Below are 23,781 nucleotides of genomic sequence, written 5' to 3'. Positions count from 1 at the left end.
ATAATTTGTGTCAAAATAATTTGTTGAGTATATTTCAATGTAAGTTTTGATGATGGCGGAGGGGAGCAAAAGGCCTCTAGTTTGGCTGTATATTGAGTAGATATGGGCAAAAGTGATTTGCAACAAATACATGATATTTTTGGAATAACATTTAAGTAAATACTTCAAAATAACCACTTCAGCAATGGTTAACCAATGTTCTGTTTATTTAACCACTTTTGGCAATTCATAACCCCTCAAGTATTTTATACGAGTATTGTTTTTCTTTTAGTAGGGTGTGTCTTGGAGCTGCAGTGTATAAGCGTATATTACAAATGAATCTCCATTGTGATTGGAGCAGACAGTGTAAGCCCACTTTGCACATCCTTTGCAATAAATCTATTCCCTCCTAATTATTTAAAGCAGTTCGTTGCTGTTCAGGCATACTGTGTCAAACCTGTGCCAACCAAATACTTTTTGGTGGCGCTTTTTGCCACAGTAGTTTTGGTTTTCTCCCACATAGAACATTTGGCTCAACTTAAAAAAAAAATAGCCTTTTGAAGAATAATTAATTTAAAATATTTTAGAAAATGCACTGTTTAGAATAATTTCCTTCTTCCTTACATCATACTTATCTGAAAGAAAGATATGTGGTTTTACTTTAATCATCAGGGGCCATATTCACAAAACATCTTAAGGCTAAAAGTAGCTCCCAAATCGCCGATTTAGGAGAAACTCTTAAAATGAATGGGCGTGTCAGTCCTAATTTTAGGAGTCCTAAATTTTTGCTCTAAGAGTATTTCACAAAGCATTTTACCGCTAAAACTAGCTCCTAAATCTGTGAAACGTTAGGAGTAGTCAAGAGGACTCCTAAGTCACTAAGACCAAATCACAAACAATCCTAATCCACCCAAAGACACTGTACACCACTGAGGCAATAGCGATAGAGCCTTAGGTGCTGAACTTTTTCTTCATAAATGCAATACATTTTGATTTATAGATTTGAATGTACGATGAGGCGCCAAAACTAAATCTTTAACAAATAAATAAATATTGTCCGATTACCTGTGGCAGTCAAACTTACAAATGATTGAATAGAGTAATAAAATATATAATAAGCATATTTGGTGTACTGTCCAAGGGGATCGAGGGCTCCGAGCTTGGAATTTAGCCCAAACCCAAAGTTCTCCCCATATCCCCAGCCGAGAGTGGAGGGACGGGGTGCGGAGGGATGCAGAAAACTGTCAAAGTAACTATAAGCGAGTCAGCTCTCGTCTGTGTATTTATTCCTCTTCTCGTGCTGATTAGAAAGATGGTTTGAATGTGTTCCTCCCAAACTTTGTTTATAAAACATAATTTGTCGCTTGAATTCTGCATTCTCTTGAAATGCAGACATCTAAGAGGCAGACAATTAACTGTATATACTAGTTTAATTAGTGACACTTAGCCTACATTTTAAAACCTTTATTTGAATATGGCAACATTTGTATTTTAAAACCTTTATTTTAATATGGAAGCATGACACCTCATTCTACAATATTTCTATGATTAAATTGCTGACTCCTCCCCCATCAGCCAATCATATGTGCATACTCCATAGCAACGAGGTCAACCCCGCCCTTGCTCTTAGCTTAAGACTTCAGACTATTCCTTAGTAAAAGTTTGTCTCAACAGCTTTGTGAATAGGTTTTAAGAGAAAACTCTTAGCTAAGAACTTCTATTTAGGAGAACTCTTAGTGGTAAGATAAAATGTTTTGTGAATACGGCCCCAGATAATTGAATCTTTCATACCATTTACTTTTTAAAATGAATAGTTTATTTGATAATAGTTTGCTTTTTTGCAAGTCTGAAAGGGAGGAAACATTTTAAAACTCAACTTTTAGGCTTTTTTTTTTGTAAACGGGTAGAGGATTCCCTTTTGTTGCAATGTTCCGATAAAATGTTTGCTTTGCTTATCTCAATATTTTAATGATATTCGCATTAGCTGCAACATGTTTTAGTAGTCTACTACTAATGGCAAGTTATGTTGACATTACATGCAGTGACTTCATGAATCAGGATGCTTGTGCAATGCATAGTGACAAACAGGTTTAGGAAAGAGCTGTGGTGTATTTTGTTGCTGTTTAGTGTTTTGGGAGAAAATCAAATCAAAAGGATATTTTACTCCTGGAGGCATTTAACCCCATTGCACCCTTGTAAAGAATGATGGCATGTGGGTGCTCTCTGAGTCCGTGTCTGGAAAATTTTTCATTGTTTGAACTTCAGGCTGTTTTTGAGGGCTCGTGCCTCTTTGTATCAACTCACATCATTTCTCAGCGCTTGATTACTCGATGTGTATTTGACGCGGGCTGTAAGCTGCGCCTCACTCAGATCACATATCAGAGAGACGCGCGTCATTAGGGAGGGCACGTTGCTGCGCGACTGTAACCGTAGAAACTGCGCGCGGAGTCTGAATATGACAGGCGCGCAGAGTCAGTCTGCGCGCGTGCGGTCACATATTAATAATGAACAGATGCTGATCACCGATATATGCACCCACAACGAGCCCTGGTCAGCTTGTGTTTGGGGAGGTTTCTTGGCACTTTCGTGTTCAGAATAACAATTTATGTTACAGTGTTCTTGTGAAAGTACATAGCCTATTCTTTTTTATATAAGTAGGTTTCAATAGTTTTTTTTTTAAAGATGACTGACGTTTAGAAAACTGTGCCAGTGGCGCCAAAGGATAATTTACGCGGCGCGAGACGAATCCTGACGGATTGCGCTCCAAAAAAAAAAAAAAAAAAAAAAAAAAACTTTATTTTTACATGTAATTATTTAGCAGATGTTTACACATATAAAACATATATATTCCTATACTATAGCATGTGTTAGTCTACTAGGCTATATATATATATATATATATATATATATATATATATATATATATATCAATAAAAAGAACAAGCGCGCCACAGAATAATGCAACAATTCACTTCATATTTGAAATGCATGCTTATTATTTATTAGAAATTATTATATTTTCTAGTACTATACATAACAAGAATATTTTGATGTAAAGTGTGAATCTGTCATTACATATCTGTAATAAAAATATTCTGCTTTATTTAAAGTGTTTACTGTGTGCAACACGTCAGCATGTGCATGTATTTCGACAATATTACTCAGTGCGACGCAATGCAAGGAGCTGGAAATGTGAAGGCGTGAAAAGAGGAAGATACATTCGCAACACGTCCTTCGATGAGATGTTGATGATCTTGAGATGTAGAGTAATGTGCACATTTTTGCTGTCTTAGACCACTATTGTGGGTGAGACTTTGACTCTTCTGTTCTATATTCACATTATTTCCTTACATCGAGATAAAGATAAACACCAGTGGCTTAACAGAGATAACAGAAAAAATAACAGTAAGATTCTTTTAAATAATAATAATAAACTATTATTATTATATCTACACGGCTGTTGTTTTTTTTATTACATTTAATTCTAATTATTAAATTCCACTTTATTTATTTATTTATTTATTTATTTTTTTTGTTTGTTTGTTTCTGTTTTTATTTTTTTATTTATTTATTTTGTGGAACTGGATGTTTGTTTGTGAGTGGATGGTCTCTCGTGTAATAAAACGATGGTTTCAAACTGAGTTCATCTTTAATCTCTAGCATGTAAGCCCGCAAAATTCTGGCACGAATCCTGCCGGAACGAGTTAAACCTCAAGCCCACTGCACATAAATAGCTCGCTGAAACAAACTCTCGCTGTCCGTCGCAGAATGAGCAAATAAAATAACGAATAAAAGCAGAATAAAATGAAATGAATGACCATTACGAATTTATCTACTTTTAAAATTGTAAATGACTACTGTAAAGACATTTCTGTTGGCTTTGAGTGTAGTCAATAAATCATTTAAATTGTAATAAAATTACATTTTTATATAGGAACCATTTATTAATAATAATAATAGGCTAATAATAATATTAATTAAATTTGTTTTGCGAAGCATTGACGACCAAATTAAAAAATAATCTTTTATGATTGAATTTAAATGCTTCATTTACCTCAGTATTTAAATATGCACCATGCAAGATATTGTAATAGCTGTCGGGTCATTTGTGGAGTGAGAAGATCTGGGGGTTTTTTCTAACCTAAAACAATGCGTTCAATACCTGTTAATCAGCCAGTGAACAAATTTGTCGCGTTTTTAGCGTTAGTTACATTTTTTGTATCATCATGAATAACACTTTGAAAGAAACGGAAAAAAACTACTATACTTTATAGAAATGGATTAATTATATCAGATGATCAGCAGTAACTGTGAGAATCGCTTTGTTTTTTCTCTTTTCTGTTTTCTCTTTCTGCCTTTTTTCCCTCCCACTCAGTGTCAGTTTAATGTTGCTTTATATCACTTTTTGAGGAGACACTGAAGGTTTTTAAACGACAAATGCGCCTACTAGTGGTGACAGCGTGAGCTCAGGGTGTGTCAACCACACAAGAACTCGTTAGATTCTAATTAAATACCATGTATGAGACTTATAAAATAGCCTAGGCTACATTATCTTAATTATTGCTGTTCTATTATGATTCAGCAAGCCCATTAGTTCATTAATTAATTGAATACAGCACAAGATACATTAAAAAGACATTTTTCTACATTATCAAATTTTCCTTTTCAAAAATAGCTGTTTAAATGTTATCACAATTTGAACGTTGCCACCGAATGTGTTTAATTATTGTTATTGCTGCTGATTTTGTTTGAAAGATGTTTGAAGCACAAATGAATGTTAATTAACCATTATTCTTGGATTGCTCAATACATTATCCAAGTTTTTTTTTTTACAAAAATAATATAAAGATAAACTGGCACACGGACATAAATAACTTCAACAGAAAATATTTTAATTTTTGGCTGTGGTTTTTAAAGTTCACACCTGGCAGACTCTAAACCTTCATCCATTACGTGCCATAACATGTGAAGAGAGGATTCAAATATTTATTGATTGTTCATTAAGTATATTGCTGATAATGGAGGAGCTTTCAGTTTTGCTTCGGCGCGTTTGATGGGTGCATCAAACCCAGCCCTGTTCGCTGATTGGTCGGTTAGACCCAGCCCTGATCACTGATTGGTGGAGCGCTCAGCGCACTCCAGGCTATAATGAGATGAGTAAATAACTCTTGTCTGCATAGCGCAGAGCGCCGCGTTTGCGTACATGCACGTCTGACTACCAGTTACCACTTTCTAGTTTTTACTCACTTTTTTACGCTTGAACATTCATTTGGAAGCAGAACATTTGACAACTAAAGAGGACTTTATTGCAGAAACTCTTCTGAAACTGTGGGATTAATTTGTGTGGACTTTATTTTCGGAGACTCTGGACTGATAGGACGGAAAGTGTCGCTCTGAAAGTAAAACTGACATCCAGGAGCAGCACAGACCTGCTGTACACACTCTGGAATAAATGCTATTTAATAAGTGCATTTAAAAATAATAGTTTCATATGCTTTGAGAGGCATACTTAAAACAGTTCTGTTTTTCCCCCATATTTCTTCTATCGTGCAGCACGAGAGTGTGTGTGCGCGCGTAGCCTATGTGTGTGTGCTTGCGGTTTTTTGGTTTTTGCTGAAGTCAGTGGGAAACTCAAGCGCACTTCAACGCTTCTACATCTTTTGTGCGGCACTGAAACGCAAAGTAAACGGTCACGGAGGAGTTTTCCGTGTCCACTACCACGGACTTTCTGTACTTACTTCACTTGGGTGCCTGAGCTCTTCACGGGGTCTCATTTGTAATCTGTTGTGATGCATATTCCCGTAGACCCGAGCACGAGCAGACGGTTCACGCCGCCCTCCGCCTCGTTCCCGTGCCCTAAAGTGACCGAGAGCCCGAGCATGAGCGCACCGGGTCCACTGCGGTCCGGGCGGCCAGTGGAGGCCCGCTCCGTGGTGGACGTGCTGGCCGATCACGCCGGAGAGCTGGTGCGCACAGACAGCCCAAACTTTCTCTGCTCTGTCCTGCCGTCACACTGGAGGTGCAACAAAACTCTGCCTGTGGCTTTTAAGGTAAATAAAACATTATTTTCTATAATATAACTTATTCCATTGCTTTGTCAGTTAGATTACAAGTCAGTCAGAACGCGCCAAATAGCTGCTTGTGAGCAGAGCTCGCGCTCTCCTGAGGAGATAACCATAGCAACATCAGGCTGCGCGAGCGTTTTCCGTTAGTATCAGTACCGGATGGAACATAAACAAATTAAGTACTATTTTAAAAAAAATAAAAAATAAAAACAATTTTTACTTATTTATTTATCATTAGCCTGTAACAAAATGTGTTTTTAAAAATCTGTAAGATAGTTGACGTTTGGTTAACTATAGGGGCGCCAAAATACAATTCTGCTGCGCGAGCCAAGTTCGTGCCTTGGAAATTACAGACAAGAATCCTTTAAAAAGTACTTCACTGAATAACTCAAACACTGCTTACAGATTTGATTTATTTTCTGATAGCATGGTGACATAATTCTGCTTATCCGATAATATGAACCGAATATGAACAAAATATTAATCACGCCAGAGACAATCGGCACGATTTTCTCCACTCCGAGACTTTGCATGGGACTTTTATTGTTATTATTATTATTATTTAACTGGAAATATAGCAATATTTTTTATAATTATCGCAACAACGACATTTCGGTTAAAATGTATAATTTGCAAAAATAATATATTAGGCCACTATTCGGCTATATGCAATTGTTATTCATATCTAAATTGCATTTAATTTTTATATTTACCATATATACAAATACAATTGTGAAATGATGTCAAAATAATTTAAATAAAATTGCTCCTTATACATTATATGTGAAAGAAACGATGTTCTCTACTCATAAATCTAAATATTTTATAGTCTATGCATATAAATAGAATACTATTAACATTAACCGCCAATACATTACAATCATATATTCATTTCAGTCTATGCGCAAGATTATATTGTAATAATTATTTTGAGGGTTGCAACCCTGATTTGTTTGGTTTGGGGTTTGTGTGTGTTGCTGATTAAGTCTGTTGGGCTGATTTGTGTGTTTATCAGGTGGTGGCTCTGGGTGATGTTCCTGACGGTACTCTGGTCACAGTGATGGCGGGAAATGATGAAAATTATTCCGCGGAGCTGAGAAACGCGTCTGCCGTCATGAAGAACCAGGTGGCACGATTCAACGACCTGCGCTTCGTGGGCAGGAGCGGCAGAGGTGCCACATCTACCAATCTGTTTGTGTATCTCTCTGTCTGTCTGTGGTCTGATGCATGCATGTGGTTGAAATTCAACAACATGGTGAAAAAAAAAAAAGAAGACAGAAAGAAATTAATTTAAAGCATAGCAGTTCATATGTCTTCATTCAGACAAAGACAGGACACAACTTTAACTCCTGAAATGTCAAGACTTTAAACTTTTAATGAAGATTTCGTAAACAAATAGTGGAGCAAAAATATAAAAAGACTAAAACAGCAGCCTTCAGTTACTTGTCTCAGAGAAATAATTTCCCCACAGCAGAATTTTTCTTAAACGATTTGAGCTTTACAAACCATCTTGTTTACACACCTAAAAACACCCTACCTCTTACATAGCTCACATTCTTTCAGAAGCTTTTCCTTCTCGTCTTTTTCCTCTTGGCCCCGCTCCTCGCACTCACATTTTTCCTGTAAATGTTACACTTTAAATAGTTGCAGACGGATGAGTGGAAAGCGCTGCAGTGTGCGAATTAAAAGTACCTTTCATTTCTGCAGTCAATTACCCCACCCTCACAGCCCTCATACAAGCCACGGCTTTCTCCCCCTCAAAGCGCAGCTTCATTGCATTTAGAGATCACACACGCACGCACACACACATGCACACAGACACAGTGGAGTCCCGGGAACAATCTGGAACACATTGTCTGACTAATCCACATCATAAACGCATTTGAAAGCGCATCAAAGCAGTAGTGCTGTCTCTTTTCAGAGGAAACTCATTCATTTCTCCCAGCTGTATGTGACCCACCTCACTGGGATTGTGCATGAATCTTTATTTCATGCATCCTGAGGGAGTTTCTATCTTTACCCGAGGGCTTTTCCGGAACATGGCAACTTAATAACGTAGTTATTTTTCACAACCGAAAGAACTAATACATGATAGTCCTTTTCAGATTTAAAGTATGCACATATAATTTAAAGATTATTTTATCATCTGCACATTGCTAAAATTCTGACTGCACAATATTTGTTATTGTTGTAAACCACAAATACTTTTCCTGTTTCTCGTTGCTACACTCAATCTGACTCAACATACCTACAGTGGGGTCGAAAAATCTGAAACCACTTGAGAAAGTTTTCTAATTTTTCATTACAAATGTAATTATCTGCATAATATTCTCAGAGAAAAGCTGAACTGCAAAATTTAAATTTGAATTTGGGTTGTCCTCTGTTTGCTTTAATGACAACAGCATTCAAGCCACATGAACAAAACTTGATCATGTTAGCAATATTGATTTGAGAATTTGTATGTTGATTTATAGGATTAAATGAATTTATTTCTGTGGTCTCAGACTTTTAGATAACGCAATACCTTTTCAAACCGACAAGTGATCATGACATTGAATCTCTGTGTCTTCAGGAAAGAGCTTCACATTGACCATCACAGTGTTCACTGGCCCACCCCAGGTCGCCACATACCACCGTGCTATTAAAGTCACCGTGGACGGACCTCGAGAGCCAAGACGTGAGTACAATTCCCCTAAATGACTATCAAAAAGAGTGTTAACTGAGGTGACCAACCGTTTCCAGAAACGCTAACATTGACAACATTATCTTGGTTTGGTAACTACTTCTTTGTAACACAATTTGCTGCTTGAACTCAAATGGTGTGTTTTGTTAAGTATTTTATAGAATTTAGATATATTAAATGAGTTATTTTAACTGATTTGGACTACACAGTTCATGCTGTGTGTTTCTTTGTGCATGCATCCAGTGCAGCATGCAAAGAAAGATGTGTTGTCTGATTTATTGATGTATTGTCTGCATATAATTTCATGCTAGATTGCAAATCACAACTCTGTTAAAACTGCATTTCTTTTGCGGTGAAGGAAGCACTGTTTCATAGCGAAGGAAAGTATTTGAGGAGGTGATATAAGATGAGATAGTCTCTTCTTTGTGTCTGCTTTATACCGTGTTATTTACTGAAGTAAAACTAAGCTGAGCAGTCTTTAGAACATGTGCCAAGTAAAACAGATTAGATAATCTGTTGGTGCCTGGAGTTTTCTTTCTGTATTATAGCTGGTAGGTTGATTATTGCACACTGTGTTGCATTGTATAGCTAAATCGGTGATGGCACATAATAGTTTTGATATTATACTATGTTAGGTGGAGTATTCAGACGGGGCGACGAGTATTTTAACTATTTGCAGAACACCGACAGCTTTAAAAGACCTATGAGTCATCCGCAGATGATACCAGGGAATAGAGCCACTGTGTGTGTGTTCCAAAAACTTACCGTACAGTGTATTTCTGTGAGTAAGTGTTGGTTTCGATGTCTCCCTGTATTCTCGTGTTTGGGTTTATACATACCTGCACAGCAGCATGTGTTATTATTAAACAGCGAACAGTCCTTCGTGGTCTAGATGGTTGCCAACCTCAGATGTCAGTTGTGGTGTGTTATTAAGCCTTTCGGGCACAGAGAGTGAGGGTGCATCTCTGAGCCGCAAACACAGAGGGTTCAATGAAAGTGGCCACTCTCTCTGACCAACGGGGTCAGCAGTGCCTGACCACATTAGAGCCGCTGAATTAACACAGCACTGAACGCCTGCTAGGGGTACGGATCCATAACACTAATGCAGCCACGACCACAACCAGAGAGAGCGAGAGATAAAGGAAAGGCAGTGCTGCTGTTTACAGAGCTGTTGATGTTGTGTTTTTTTTTTTACAGCGATTTTGTCATATTTTTGTTTGTACACTAGCTCCCAAAAATAATTCGGACACTTTAATGAATTTATTGGTAACACTTTAGTATAGGGAACATGTATTCAATATTAACTACGACTTTTCCTTCAATAAACTCCTAATTTACTGCTTAATAATAGTTAGTAAGTTAGTTGTTAAGTTTAGGTATTGGGTAGGATTATGAATGAAGAATGTGTAGGTCATGTAGAATAAGGCATTAATATGTGCTTAATAATTACTAATAAACAGCCAATATTCTAGTAATATGCATGCTAATAAGTTAAGCTAACTAGTTAAAAGACCCTAAAAAAAGTGTTACCAATTTATTTAATTGCAGTAGATATTAAATCAAGTGACATTTAAAGAACGATAGCACAAGTGCAGGTTTCAAGCAAAAGCACAATTTTATTTGGTTTGAAATTATAAATCAAAGTATTCAAAATGAAGATAAAAAGTATTGTGAAACTTTGTCGTGGGCAAATGCTAGTGGAACTTGTCCATAGTTAATGTGATGAACTACACCTGTGGTTACTGAACTTGAGAAGAACTGACTTCATACATGCACTAAAAGTACTTCAGAACTGACTTCATACATGCACTAAAAAAACACGAGTTGTTTCAAAGTACCTGAAAAAATGGTTTTGTGTGGTAAAAAAAGTGATGTTGGGTCTCATGAATCTTATGAAGGCTGTCAAGAACATGCCCAACTCATATTTCCAAATAAAAAAACAAACATTTCTATATATATATATATATATATATATATATACATACATATATATATATAATTTTTATCTTAATACATTTAACAAAAATATATAAATAAAAAATATTTTAAAAAATGTGAATATATATATATCAGGGGTGTTTCCTCCGAGGAGGCAAGGGAGGCAGTGCCTCCTCCAAAAAAATAGGATGAGAAAATAATCCATATTACATATAAAACAACATAAATATTACAAATTATGACATTAAAAAGACCGCAAGTCACTCGTATTTCTTAAGGAACACTGCCCAACAGCGACACCCGCAGGGAAAGTTACAGCAGGAGTCATGCCTCCCTTTGCTCTCATAGAAAACCATAGAAAACCATCAGACCCCCGGCGTGCGGTGGGTTTTGTGGGGGGTAATTGAGAATGAATGGGGGAAAGTCACGTGAGAGGAGGCAATGTCTCCATCGCGCTATGATTGGATGTGATTGGTTATGATTGGATGTGATTGGTTTGTGCGATAAATCCCGCCTCTTGTTGACGTGCACGTTCCGCATGTCAGTTTGAATGAACAAATGATGGCGTCAATGGGAAGACTAATTGAAAAGTAAGTAATCAGATCACCCAGTTAGATATCACCGCTTTATGTCACGTCAAAATCAAACTTGAAATGGACTGAAAACACAATGTCTGCAGGGGTTTTTAGTGCAATCAGCTTGGTGAAATTAAAAATACAATTCGTGTCTGTGACAGACGGTGTTTACAGAGCATGACTGATGATCCAAAATAGCCTAAGTTGACAATTAAAAAGAAAAACATCAATACACAAATAAAATATATTGTTTAAATTATTATTGCCTTTAGTTATTATTTTGGAGTGAATGTAGAAATGCTTAAAACACTAACTTGATGAGATAGACTTGGTTTTGATTTAAACAACATTTATTACAAAACATTGTTAATGTAAAATTACAAAATAGAATTGTATTTGGTTTCTTTTTTTCTTTTTTGATGTAATGTAAAGTAATGTTCATTTAACAAGGAAGATGTGTCAACGTTAAGAGTAATGCACATGAATTTACATTTGATTCATAAATAAATAAAAAATGTGCCTCCTCATTCAGAACACCACTGCACACCACTGATATATATATATATATATATGTTTGTGTGTGTGGGGAAAAAAGTGATGTTGGGTCTCATAAATCTCATGAAGGCTGTCAAGAACATGCGCGGCTCATATTTCCAAACCAAAAAACAAACAAATAAAGAAAGAAGAAATTATATTTTGCTTAAAGAGAAAGCCTAATGTTAGGACGAATATTTCATTTATTTTTTTATTTGTATGTTTGCATTTCAACATTATTTTTTGACAATTAAGCACATCCCCCTGCCAATTCTCACAATTGAATGCAAAAAATACTGTAGTCATAGGAATATATACATATATATATATATATATATATACATTTTTATCGCAATAAATATAACAAAAGTATTTTAATAAAAATGTTAAATTAATATATATATATATATATATATACACACACACACATTTGTACAATTGTATTACAATATTTTACTGTATTACAGTAATGAGAACTTATTTTGAGAGAAAATGTGCTTTATAGTCATTAAAATAAAATAAATAATTCAATTTCAAATAGATTTTTTTCTTTCTTTTGAATGTTTGAAATGTGACCTGGACACACACCTGGACATGTTTTGGTAAAATTATACCCAGTTAGGTCTATGAAAAGCTCTAGCATCACTTGGTTTGATATTTATAAAATGCAGTGACATGTAGAAATGCAAAGTATATGGAAAAATCTCTTTTACTTCAATCCGTGGCATTGTTTACCTTTTTGCTACGCCTGTAATGCTCGATTTCCTCATGCATGTCATATTTATTATGTTGACTGACATTTGGCCTGTAATGATTCTTTAGAGCTGTTTCCTGTAGAGCGGGTCACATTGCCATAGCTTACCTGACCTGTAGCCTACGCTCACTCAACTATCACTAATGAACAGGTGCTTCAGGCACAATGCAGTGGGAAATTGTGTGAGTAAATGAGTGAGTGGTTATGGTGCGGTTACATTAGTCTTGGAGTATGCAAAATTACATAGGACTCCGCAATGAATATGAGACACAGGATATAAGAAACTTTTTTTAATAAATGATAAATAATAATAATCTGTGATGTTTAGATCACCCATTAAAAACGTTTTTTGAAACCCAGCTAAAATATTCGCCCATGTCTGCAAGTGTATGGAAGTGATTGGAACACTAAGTGACCATCCCATAATGCTGAAAACTAATGTGCTTGTAGATTGTAGTCTTTGAATTCATTGTGTTGTTCATTTGCTATTTGTGTGTGAATGTGCGTTGGAGTTTGTGTGTGTGTTTAGTTAGCTTTTGTCAGATATGTTGTGTTGATGGCATCTTTCATGAGAAAAACCACACCCTCTCCTCCCCCAGGCGCGGGCTGACTGAGGCTGTGTGTGTGTGTACTTTGATAGTGCTGCCAATAGAATAATACATCATTAATGTTTGCCTGCAGAGTTGATAAACCTGATAGACGGGACCCCCCACACACACACAACATACAGAAGCACAGGCATCTTGAAATGATGAACGCTCCCCATACTTAGTATAGATAAAGTGACTCCAGAAATATTTGGACATTTTAGTCAGAATAGAATAGAAGAGAAGAGAAGAGAAGAGAAGAGAAGAGAAGAGAAGAGATTATAGTCAGGGGTTTCAGGTTCGACTGTATTTGCATTTTGGCACACAGTTCATAGAGGGCATGTAAATCTGTTCACAATATCATTTGCTGTGTTATTTTTCCACAGATATCATTCTGTTTCTGTAAATAAAGGAGTGTACATGCATACATTACTATGTATGAGTGTGCGTAAAACACCTGCCAGGTGTGTCATCCATTAAATAATGCCTGCCACACCTGTATATATGAATATTGTAGATGATAATAATTCAAAAACAAAGATAAAAGTATAGATAAAACTCCTACTGGGCTCTGGGAAAGTCCGATTGCATGCTTTAAAGGGATCATATCTGCTGTCTTTTTCTTCATTTGAGAGGTTGAGATCTCATTAGAGATTTTTCTTTCCTATGGGAGGATAAAAATCTCGCATTTGTGCATGTGTTCTACCATTTTTAATGGTGGTATCATCACACTAATGCTATTAACAGTCGTTCTGCTATCTGTGCATCATAAGAATGTTTCTTCAAAGCAACACTGGTGGACATCGCTAACGGCGACTAACAGCTTTCGTCACCACTGACGCTAAATATAAATGGAGCCAATATCGGATGGCAAATGAATGGAATGTGTTTGAAAAATGAACAGACGTTTCATTACAGTGAAAACAAATGGTCAAGCATGCAGTGCAGCATGGTTGCTTTAACATGCATGCAATGAATCCTTGCAGATCCTAGAGCTACAGCTCAGTGTTTGACAAAAAAGTGTCTTTGAGGATATAAAGGATGATTCTGTCCTCATTATCTTCACCTCCCAGTCATATTTTCTTTTCTTTGAGGGATTAACTTGACAAAGGCTGACAAAAGAGGCATTGGGTATCTACACCCCTGCACAAGTCACAAATACACACTGAGTATCTCCATCCAACTTCTTCCAGGCTCAACCTGTGTTTGTGAACTTCCTTGTTTATTCTTTGACCCAGCAGACACCATTAGCAGCTTTAAAGACTAATTTAATAAAGTAGCATAATAAAGCACCTCACAGTCCATGATAAACGTCTGAGAGACATTGGGTAGGAGAGAGAGACAGAAAGGAGAGGGAGGAGTGTTACGGGAACATTATAGTGAATCATCTGTTTATTTTTCTGCCATTTTTAACAGTGAGGAAAATTCTGCAAATAGCCTAATTGAAGAAGCAAGATGTGCCCAGACTTCCAGTAACACACACACACACACTGAGCTTGTTGGGAAAAGGAGAATTTCTCTCTGTCAGAGCACAGTTTTTCAACATTTTAAATGGGTCATATCATGAGGAATCAATTTATCCTTGATCTTTTGAGATAAAAGACTTCATTGTGCCATGAAAACTATAACATTTCAAGCTCAAAACTTTCTGCTAACATGTCTCGTTACGCACTTCCTCAACTTTCTGACGTCAGACAGATACATTTGACTATGACGGCCACACATTAATGATGCGTGTTTGAAGTTCAGAAACTTGGCCCAGTCAGTGATGGTAAGATAATAAAGAGGAAGTAGAATAAATCCTATTATTTATAAATATGAGAAGATCTGAAGATAAGATTAGTGGGGAAGTATGTCAAATTCATTCTGAAGAATCCCATTATTAGAAACGAGTCTTAAAGGGATAGTTCACCCAAAAATTAAAATTCTGTCATCATTTACTCACCCTCAAATTGTTCCAAACCTGTATGAATTTCTTTCTTCTGCTGAACACAAAATAAGATATTTTAAAGAATATGTGTAATGGTCCCCATTGACTTCCATAGTATGGAAAAAAATACAAAAGTAGCAAAAGTTGTTTCTTATTTTACATGTGCAGAAAACATTTACATATAAGTCTTAAAGGCACAGCAGCAATAAATGGCCATTTGATTCTAAGGCTCAAGAGAAGGTGTATAATGGTCAAGACTAAACTAAATGATGACAGTATTTGGCACAAGAAAAACTTAAGTAGGGAATAAATAATAAAAAAGTATGATATGACCCCTTTAAAGGCAAGCACTATATTTGTTTTTTTAATCAGTGTGTGCATATGCTTAGCTATAGTTTGTGGACAAAAATACTTTGTCTTCAAATGTGAGCTTGATCTGACCATTTTTTTTTAATTTTTTTTATAAATTATATAAGGTTTTCTTTTAAGGTTAGGGTTAGATAATTCTAGAATGTCTATATTATATATAGTCTGTGGTATGTCCTCATTTAGGACATACCACATTGCTAAGCAAACAATTGCTTGTGTGAACTGTAAGACTGAAACCTATTCTGCACGACAGATATATCTCTGTATCTTTTCTCACACTCCTGCAAGCTGCAGTTGCGTCAAATCCTGTCACAGGCACACACATGCGTAGGCGCTTGCATTTTGAAATCAAGGGTCTCTTCCTGCCCTTTAACACCTCTAGCATTTCTCATCGGAACACCTTTCTTTGTCATCTCCCCTCTAATTTCCACTCCGTCTTCCAGAATAATCTCAAATAAAGTCTTCAGACAGTCAGTCTCCTCTGAGAGCAGCACGTTTAAAGAGCCGGATAAAATTCCTCACACTGAAACTCAGTTGCGTTTGAATTTCATTAGTTTGGCATGGGAATGCGCTCCTAAATCACGCTCTTAACACAAAGTGTGCTCATTCTTTTGTCCTATAAAATCCAGGCATTATATTTCAGAACATTCCAGCTGCGTTCAGCCAGCAGAGAGCAGAACACCTCTGTTAGATGCATGTTTGCTTGAAGACACTGTGTGCTTGCAAAAGTCAAACGCATGTCGAATCATCTGGGTCAGAAGGGTTTCTTGGTTTGAGTTACAACTAGGTCAACCAAAACTAACCAAACACCAAACCACTCATATGCAGGTGCATGCACATATAAATACAATAGCACTGACACACACACTGCCAGTCAAAGGTTTGGACGCAGCTACTCGTTCTTTATTAGGACGATTTTACACATTTTAGAAAAAGTGGAAAGTCATCAAAATGATGAAATCAGTGTGAGAATTAGTAGTGAATTATGTGTGACCAACAATTGTGAAACAAGTGAAAAGCTTCTACTTTGTCTTTCATAATTCACAGTCATTCATAATTTACAAATTATTTTTGAACAATGTTTTCTAAAGATCTAAAGAAATATATATGTATACTATATACATTATATATATATATATATATATATATATATATATAATCAACTAAATATTATTATTAAAATATTATAAAATATATTTTAAATATTTTAAAATGTATAATATTTTTGTCTGGGAGTGTTTGTAGCACACATACAAAAACACATGTAATTTTTCAGTAAAGTAACAAAAAACCCACAAACACATGTGTGCTGTTACACCCTTTTTGTTTTTAATGCTTTTTCTGCATACGACCTGAACAGGAAAAGCAAAGAGGGCGTAACAAACACAGACATAGAAAACACAAAGCGGTGGGTGACTGCCTCTGGCTCGTGTATTGTCTGATGGATATGGGCACTATTGAAGGGTCTTTATCTCACCTGCTCCAACTTGCCCTAGAGAAAGAATCAAGGATAAGAGACAATAATAAAAGAGACTCTTTATTCCCTCGGGACCATTCAAATTGTTTCTACCATTTCCACATGATGAGAACTGTTTGAGAAAAATGCTGTACAACTTATTACAGGGACATGCTCAAGGCCACAATAATGATGGCTTATGGCTTAACTACTACACATGAATATGTTTTAATTTAATTTCTTAATGTTAATTTTAATATGGTTGAATAGTAATAAAAATATTAACTAATTTAATTAAAACATTTGAATGTAGCTTTCAAGTATTTCTCATTTAGGTAAATGCTGATTCAATTCAAAACGTTGTTATTAATCATTTCTTCTTTATTTTCATGCATATATTTGAAAGTAGTTGTATCAGTAAGACAGAACCTAGTACCAAAAAATGTACTGTAAAAATTATTTAAGTACTGACTTGCTCCCAGAGTACATTTGATATCCTTAATATTAATATTTGGAGGGCAAAAAAAATCAGCAAATCTCAGAAAAAGAGTGTTGTGTGCAGTTTTAGGTTGAATAGAGGCTCTGTTCAGGATTTTAGTTTTCCTCCCAACACACTTCACTGGCACAAACCCACTTCCTGTCATGGGTTGATGGGATTGGTCACACACTGCTCTGACATCATGACAACTTTCAGATGGACAGAGAGTGAATGTGTGAGTGGTTCGAAAAAGAAGACAGGTGCAGTGATCTTAGCAGATGTAGAAACGTCTCCAGCATTCGTTACTACGGAAACACACTTTCATTTGAGGCCTCGGTTTCCACACCTGACGTACGCACAAACTCACTTCCACCAACTGTCAACTACAGCGGTGGAGAATAAAACAGGTGGAGCTCTACATTCATTTAACATATCAAGACATTTCAAGTGATATAGAACTGCTTTACAATGCATTGATGGTGGAGTTGATGGTAACCCTAACAGATTCAGACTACTCTCTTCTTCAAACAGGCCGCCCAAAGTCTGTACACACACCATCTGAAGCATATAAAAATAGGAAGTGCTTGTTTGCATTTTGGGAGATCCAAATTTTTTATTAGTCTGCCAAGTTGCGTTTACAAGATACCGAGTTGATATACAATAAGTGTTTTTACTAATCATTGAATTACCAAAGTTAATTTTTCCATGTCTTTGTATATTGGTGTATTGTCTGTAAATGGCACATTAAAAAAAAAAAATTAACTGTGGTGGGTAATTTTATGCCAAAAGTCAAAAGTATGCCTATGATTTCTGCACAAATGCATTTAAAAATGAATTTTAATGAAACATAGCACATGAAAAATAATTGATGAAAATAATTGTTTGTAAACGTCCCTCATTTAGAAAGGTCTGCAAATTTGTCACTTCTTTTGGTTAATTACATTTTTGATGTTTTTATCTATCAATAAGAATCTCTGTTTTAACACATTTTAAAATATTTTTGCTGATTGTCCCTCAAAAAACCCCAAAGAAATCTCAGAAAATTCAGCAAAATCCATCTGGGCCTGCTTATTTTTTTACAGCTCTAAATTAATTTACAGCTAAAACCATCAGTCAGTTGAGCTAAAGCACGCTTTACCCTCAGTCTGTGCAGATCAATTTCACAATGTTATCAAGTGCCTATCGGCCCCATTTATAGACACCCGTACAAATATTAACAGTGTGCCCGCCGTAACATGTCTGGCCCCTCCACAGCGAATGTCGAGTTTCAGCCCTGCCCAAATGCATACACACTCCACCAGAGCTAAAAGAGCCTGTGTTCTGTCTGTCCAAAAGGGAACATATGTTTCTTTCTTTTCATCGTTAAAGAGAGAGAATGAAGAGAGAGAGAGAGAGAGGGAAGGAAGCTGGGCGTATCAGTCAGTTGATCAGTGCGAGTATGAAAGCTAAAAGTGTGTAGAGAGGGCCTCTGTGTACACATACTCCATGTGCAGAAAGTACAGACTCAAATGAACAATGACGATAGCTATTCTGCTTATATCGCAGGACTGTTACTGGGCAGGAACTGTTAGTTTGCATGTCAGTTTGCACATTAATGGTGTAAATTAGTGAGGGGTCATTCATGAACATGTAGTTTATTGCATCTGTCACGTGACAAATGAATTAAAGACTCAAGAGGTGAAATAATTTTTGTTTCTTATTATTTATGCTCATCTCTGGATACATTATATGATTTCCTAATTTAGTGATCAAAGATTGTATGTGAACTTGTATGGGGAATATGGCTAATGAAAATATAACATTTTAAATCCATTAAAATAAACTAAATACCTTAAAACTTAATACCTTAAATAAGATCAGATAATTTTTTTTCCATTTCGCTGAACAAGATCGGAGAGACTCTAAAATTATCTGATCTTCCCATCACTAGAGTAGAGTGACACTTTCTGCAGGTTTCATTATTACGGCAGTAGGTGGCGACAAGTTACTGTCCATCCTGATTAATGAGTGAGCCATTGAATCATTCATTCAAATGATTTGTTCAAAAACATTGATTCATTCAGAAACAAATTAGGGCTGCGTTCCACTCCAATTTTAGTCAAGCACTCGCAAACTTCCCTAAGCACTTCCCCCTGGGGGAATCCCTGCCGCCGTTTTGAAGTGCGTTCCACTTCATGAAGTGGATGAGGGAAGTTTATATGGACAGACCCTCGCTCCCTTGATTTTGACCGATTTTGAGTCTACTACATATGTACACTTCAGGCAGCTCCATATACCACAATGCAACACAATTATGATGTCACCACATATCATGTTTAATTTACCGCACCACAAACAACTCTATGATATATAAATGTTTTAATTTTTAATAATTTTTTTCCAATATTTAAAACACACATATATACATATAGAATGCTGCATTAAACAATTTTGTAAGGGAAAAAATTAAATAATAAGTCAACTCCATAGCAGATTCCAAGTGATCAAGGGCTTAGGACGATCCAATTCAGCCCATTGCAAAGGTTCTGCCAGTAGTGGGCACTCATGCAACGTAGGCAATGACGTACATCCGAGTCAACGAGACTGAGGGAAGTTAGCGAGGGAAGGGCATAAAAAACGAACTGGAGCGCAGCCCGAGTGATTCATTGAATCATTTACTCAACTGATTCATACAAAAACATTTCAAATGACTGTCAAACAAAATCAAATTGAGTCATTATATCATTGATAATCGAGAAATATATAAGCAAGAATTTTTATTTATAAAAAATATACATTGTAAATATAGTTTAAATAATTTATATATAACCTGATATATAATATAATCTGACAATCTGATAAAGCTTCTACTTTTGTGCCTTGACAAATTACAGTTAGTACAAATTAATCTATGCTACATGAAAAATAAGACATACAGTACAATAACCCATGGTAAAACACAAAAATGCAAGGTGAGAATTTGATTTTAACATTTTTATTATTTATTAGAGTGTATGGTGTACATGTATATCTCCGTCATACAGTGACTGTTGCAGTTGTGTTCATCCCAGACCATTCCCCATGACATGTGCGTGTATGTGTGTGTATGAGAGGGATCCACTCTAATTAGTGTGTCTGTGTGTGCTCTGTGGTTATGATATCATTCTCACAAAAAGTCAGCATTCCTGTCTAAGTGCCCCCTTACCTATGAAATATTCATTCATCCATAATAATTCAGACAGGGTGAATGTGGGCAGGGCAGATGTAGGGCTTGACCCCACAGCCATCCAGGAGACACACTACCCATGCTAGTGCCTGAGCAGAAAGGGTTTAACTGTATGACTTTACAACTGCATTAAGAAGATATACAGTATATCACACTAAAGTGACTTAAGAGTACAGATTTAACACAAATGCTTAGTAAAAGTTAGTGCCTGAGGATGAAAGTGAAATATTTATGACTATGCATTACATTTGACTAGCTCTTTCATACATCTGGAGCCGTAAAGGAGATCTCAGTTGTTTTGCATTTAAGTATTAACTTTGTGTCAGATTTTTCTTCTGAAATGTATTGAGAGAAATAAAAATAGACACAAATGAGTCATAAGAGTAGAGCTAGAAAATGAATGTGGATAGCAGCTCATATCATTTCATGATAAATTTGATTGACGTTGATTGCAGATTTTGGAGACATATTTAAGATCTTATCTGAGACATTTGTGAGATTTCTTCATTTTATCAAGAGAAACATCTGAAAAGTAGGAGAACAAAAGTACCTAGCTGTTTTCTATTTAATCTCGTTGTAGACTAGGAGAAACAGCTGAGAAATAATTTTGTCTTTCCTCTGGGAGTGTTTGTTTATCTCACACTTTATAAACAAACCAAAAAATACAAAAAAATACTACTGTATTTACCATTTAGATCGAATGAGAGAGGGAGACAAATGGAGGGAGCGATAAACTAACAGAAATATTACCCCAGGGGTAAAAAAACGTGGAGTGATGCATTGCCCTTGGGTGAAAGAGAGGGCAAGAACACCCAAAATCCATATCACAGCGTCTGTTATCCCTCTATATCTGAATAAAACATTCAAATACGGCCATTACTCCACATTAAAAACCACAAAATGTTCACATGTTCCTCACACACGCCACTGATAGTCACATTAAACTCATCCATTAGAGCTGACCAGACTACACATATGATGATGATGATGATGGTGTGTGTGCATGTGTGTGTGTGTGTGTGTGTGTAATGGCTATTGAAGTGGGATGGCAACTTATTGTCAGTGATAAACACACACACACACACTCATAGCGAGGTTTTCTTGGTGATTTCCTCTGTGGATCATCAAGCATTACGTGAGTCACGAGTGAGTACACAGCTCTGTCTGAAAGCCATAAGCTCCTTTCCAGACCGTTTTGCCCAATATTTGTGTATTTTTATGCTTATTAGAACATGATGTTGTTAGCTTTGCGAAATGCTAATGTCAAATTTTATTTGAATAATTTGTGAGTGTGCTTGTTCCTGTGTGAGTTACTGCCTGCACTCTAAAAAATGCTGGGTTAAAAAAACAACCCATGTTGGGTTGAAAATGGACAAACCCAGTGGTTGGGTTAAATGTTTGTGTTTCATTTAACCCATCTATTGTTTAAAAATTATTATATGGCTGGCTTAAAATGAACCCAAAATTAAAAATCAGACACATATTTACTAGAGGCAACAATAATAATCAAAAGGTGAACATATATTAATAAGACATTTAATAAATGTTTATTGTTTAATTATTATTCATTAGACTTATTAATAAATGTTAATTTCCAACATAGCAAGCAAGCAATACAGTAATTTTCACATTAAATCAATCGGTGACAAATTTCAGTACCTGAGAACGCATCTGGGCGCGAGAGATATGTTAGAGAAAGAGAGAGAGAGACCATGCGACGTCATCTCTGCAACTTGTTCAAACAGAACACACAGGCCAATGGCTAAGCATTCTGAAGTGTGGTTACATTTCACAAAACTAGATGCAGACTGAGACAACTCTTGAAACTTGAAATGCGATTACTCCAGTCCGTTATGATATATCATCCGCGTTGCAAGTGTTGTTAAACTTAATTCCGCACAGAAACCGCTCTCATGCGCGCTCCGCATGTTGTTACATAGCCTACTAAATATTGTCACAGTTATATTTTCCATGTGTTGTTAGTCAAACTCCAGAACTGACAGCATCGTGAAAATGAAACAACACTTTTGTGCTACTGTGCTGAGGAAACATACACTCATGGCACATGTGTCCGAAAGCAACGCTGAACAGCAGAAGTGAAGAACAGCGCGAGAAACGGTCTTTCATGACATTTGAATTCTCTGCTGTAATGTGTTCTCATGCACACTACAGCGCCCACATGACAGTTTATTTTGTCTAGTGTATAAAATTTCTAAATAATTTTTTTTTTAAAAATGCTGAAATTGAGAGGTTTGGACTTTTTTTTTTTTTTTCACTGAAATGTTTTTGTTATTACACAGAGAGTAAAGTACCGAAAAAAGGTACCATTGGGTACCTTGATACTGGTACCAGTGCCAGTTAAAATGTGAACAATACCCAACCCTTCCTAGCAGGTTGGGCAAACATTTAACCCAACCACTGTGTTTAAACAACCCATTTGCTGGGTTAAAACAACCCAATTGCTGAGTTTGTCTATTTTCAACCCAACTTGGGTTGTTTTTAACCCAACATTTTTTAGAGTGTATGTAAAGTGTTCCAAATCAGGTTCCATAAGTTAGTTAGAAGGCAGCTGCCTGTGTATGTTTAATTGCTATATGAAAATCTGTCCTTTTTATAAAGAGAAAGGGCGTGTTCTGTAAATTAATATTATGGAAATTATATTAATTATGTATGAGACTAGTGTGACAAAATTTCTTACAGACATAGTAACTTTCATGTAGTATATGCATGATACCAGAGAGGGAATGTTTACAGTAATGCATAACCATAACTGAATTAGTCATTACATTGAACTACTTTCACATTTCTGCCTTGATTTACTTCAAATAAGTGTGTTTACTATAAATTGTATTTACCAAAATTATGTTCAGGTTCATTCTCATTCTAATAACCCACTGTATTTCTCTCCATCTCTCTGCAGGTCACCGTGTGAAGCCGGACGAACATAAGCAGTTCTCCGATCGCCTGAGTGACATCGAGCGTTTCCAGAGGGCCAGTCTGAGGATGAACCCTGGCAACGGGACCGCCCGCCCCCACCAATCCCATTACAGCCCCTCCGGCACCACACAGATACCAGGTGTGTGTTTTGTCCCTGGATGCCCTACAGATCCCGTGTATGTGTTTGTTTGAGTCAGACGTTAGCTCGTCACAACAACTCGCACCTCGACGTCTGGAATCTAGCAACCCCTCTCAATCTCGGCTCCCACGTCAGCGTGTGTGATAGTGGGC

The 23,781-nt window shown here is 36.3% G+C and overlaps 1 protein-coding gene and 1 long non-coding RNA gene across 3 annotated transcripts in view; one reads left to right on the top strand and one right to left on the bottom strand.

The window, feature by feature from the left end:
- runx3 (RUNX family transcription factor 3) overlaps nt 1-23,781 on the top strand; it is a 65,981-nt gene that overhangs the window by 27,903 nt on the left and 14,297 nt on the right. For both annotated transcript variants that reach the window (XM_051917914.1, XM_051917915.1), the window contains exons 4-7: nt 5,785-6,029; nt 7,060-7,216; nt 8,617-8,721; nt 23,474-23,629. In XM_051917914.1, the coding sequence (XP_051773874.1) occupies nt 5,785-6,029; nt 7,060-7,216; nt 8,617-8,721; nt 23,474-23,629 (663 nt within the window). The remainder of the gene's footprint in view (nt 1-5,784; nt 6,030-7,059; nt 7,217-8,616; nt 8,722-23,473; nt 23,630-23,781) is intronic.
- On the bottom strand, nt 7,123-7,987 carry LOC127525406 (uncharacterized). Its single transcript, XR_007933323.1, has 3 exons — nt 7,737-7,987; nt 7,582-7,664; nt 7,123-7,264 (listed from the first exon to the last, which is right to left on the bottom strand). It is a non-coding gene; the product is annotated as an uncharacterized LOC127525406 (long non-coding RNA).

The sequence above is a fragment of the Ctenopharyngodon idella genome, chromosome 13, assembly GCF_019924925.1.
Source record: "Ctenopharyngodon idella isolate HZGC_01 chromosome 13, HZGC01, whole genome shotgun sequence".
Lineage (NCBI taxonomy): Eukaryota > Metazoa > Chordata > Actinopteri > Cypriniformes > Xenocyprididae > Ctenopharyngodon > Ctenopharyngodon idella.
Note: the sequence above shows the minus strand (reverse complement) of the source record. Positions and strands in the feature narration are given on the sequence as shown.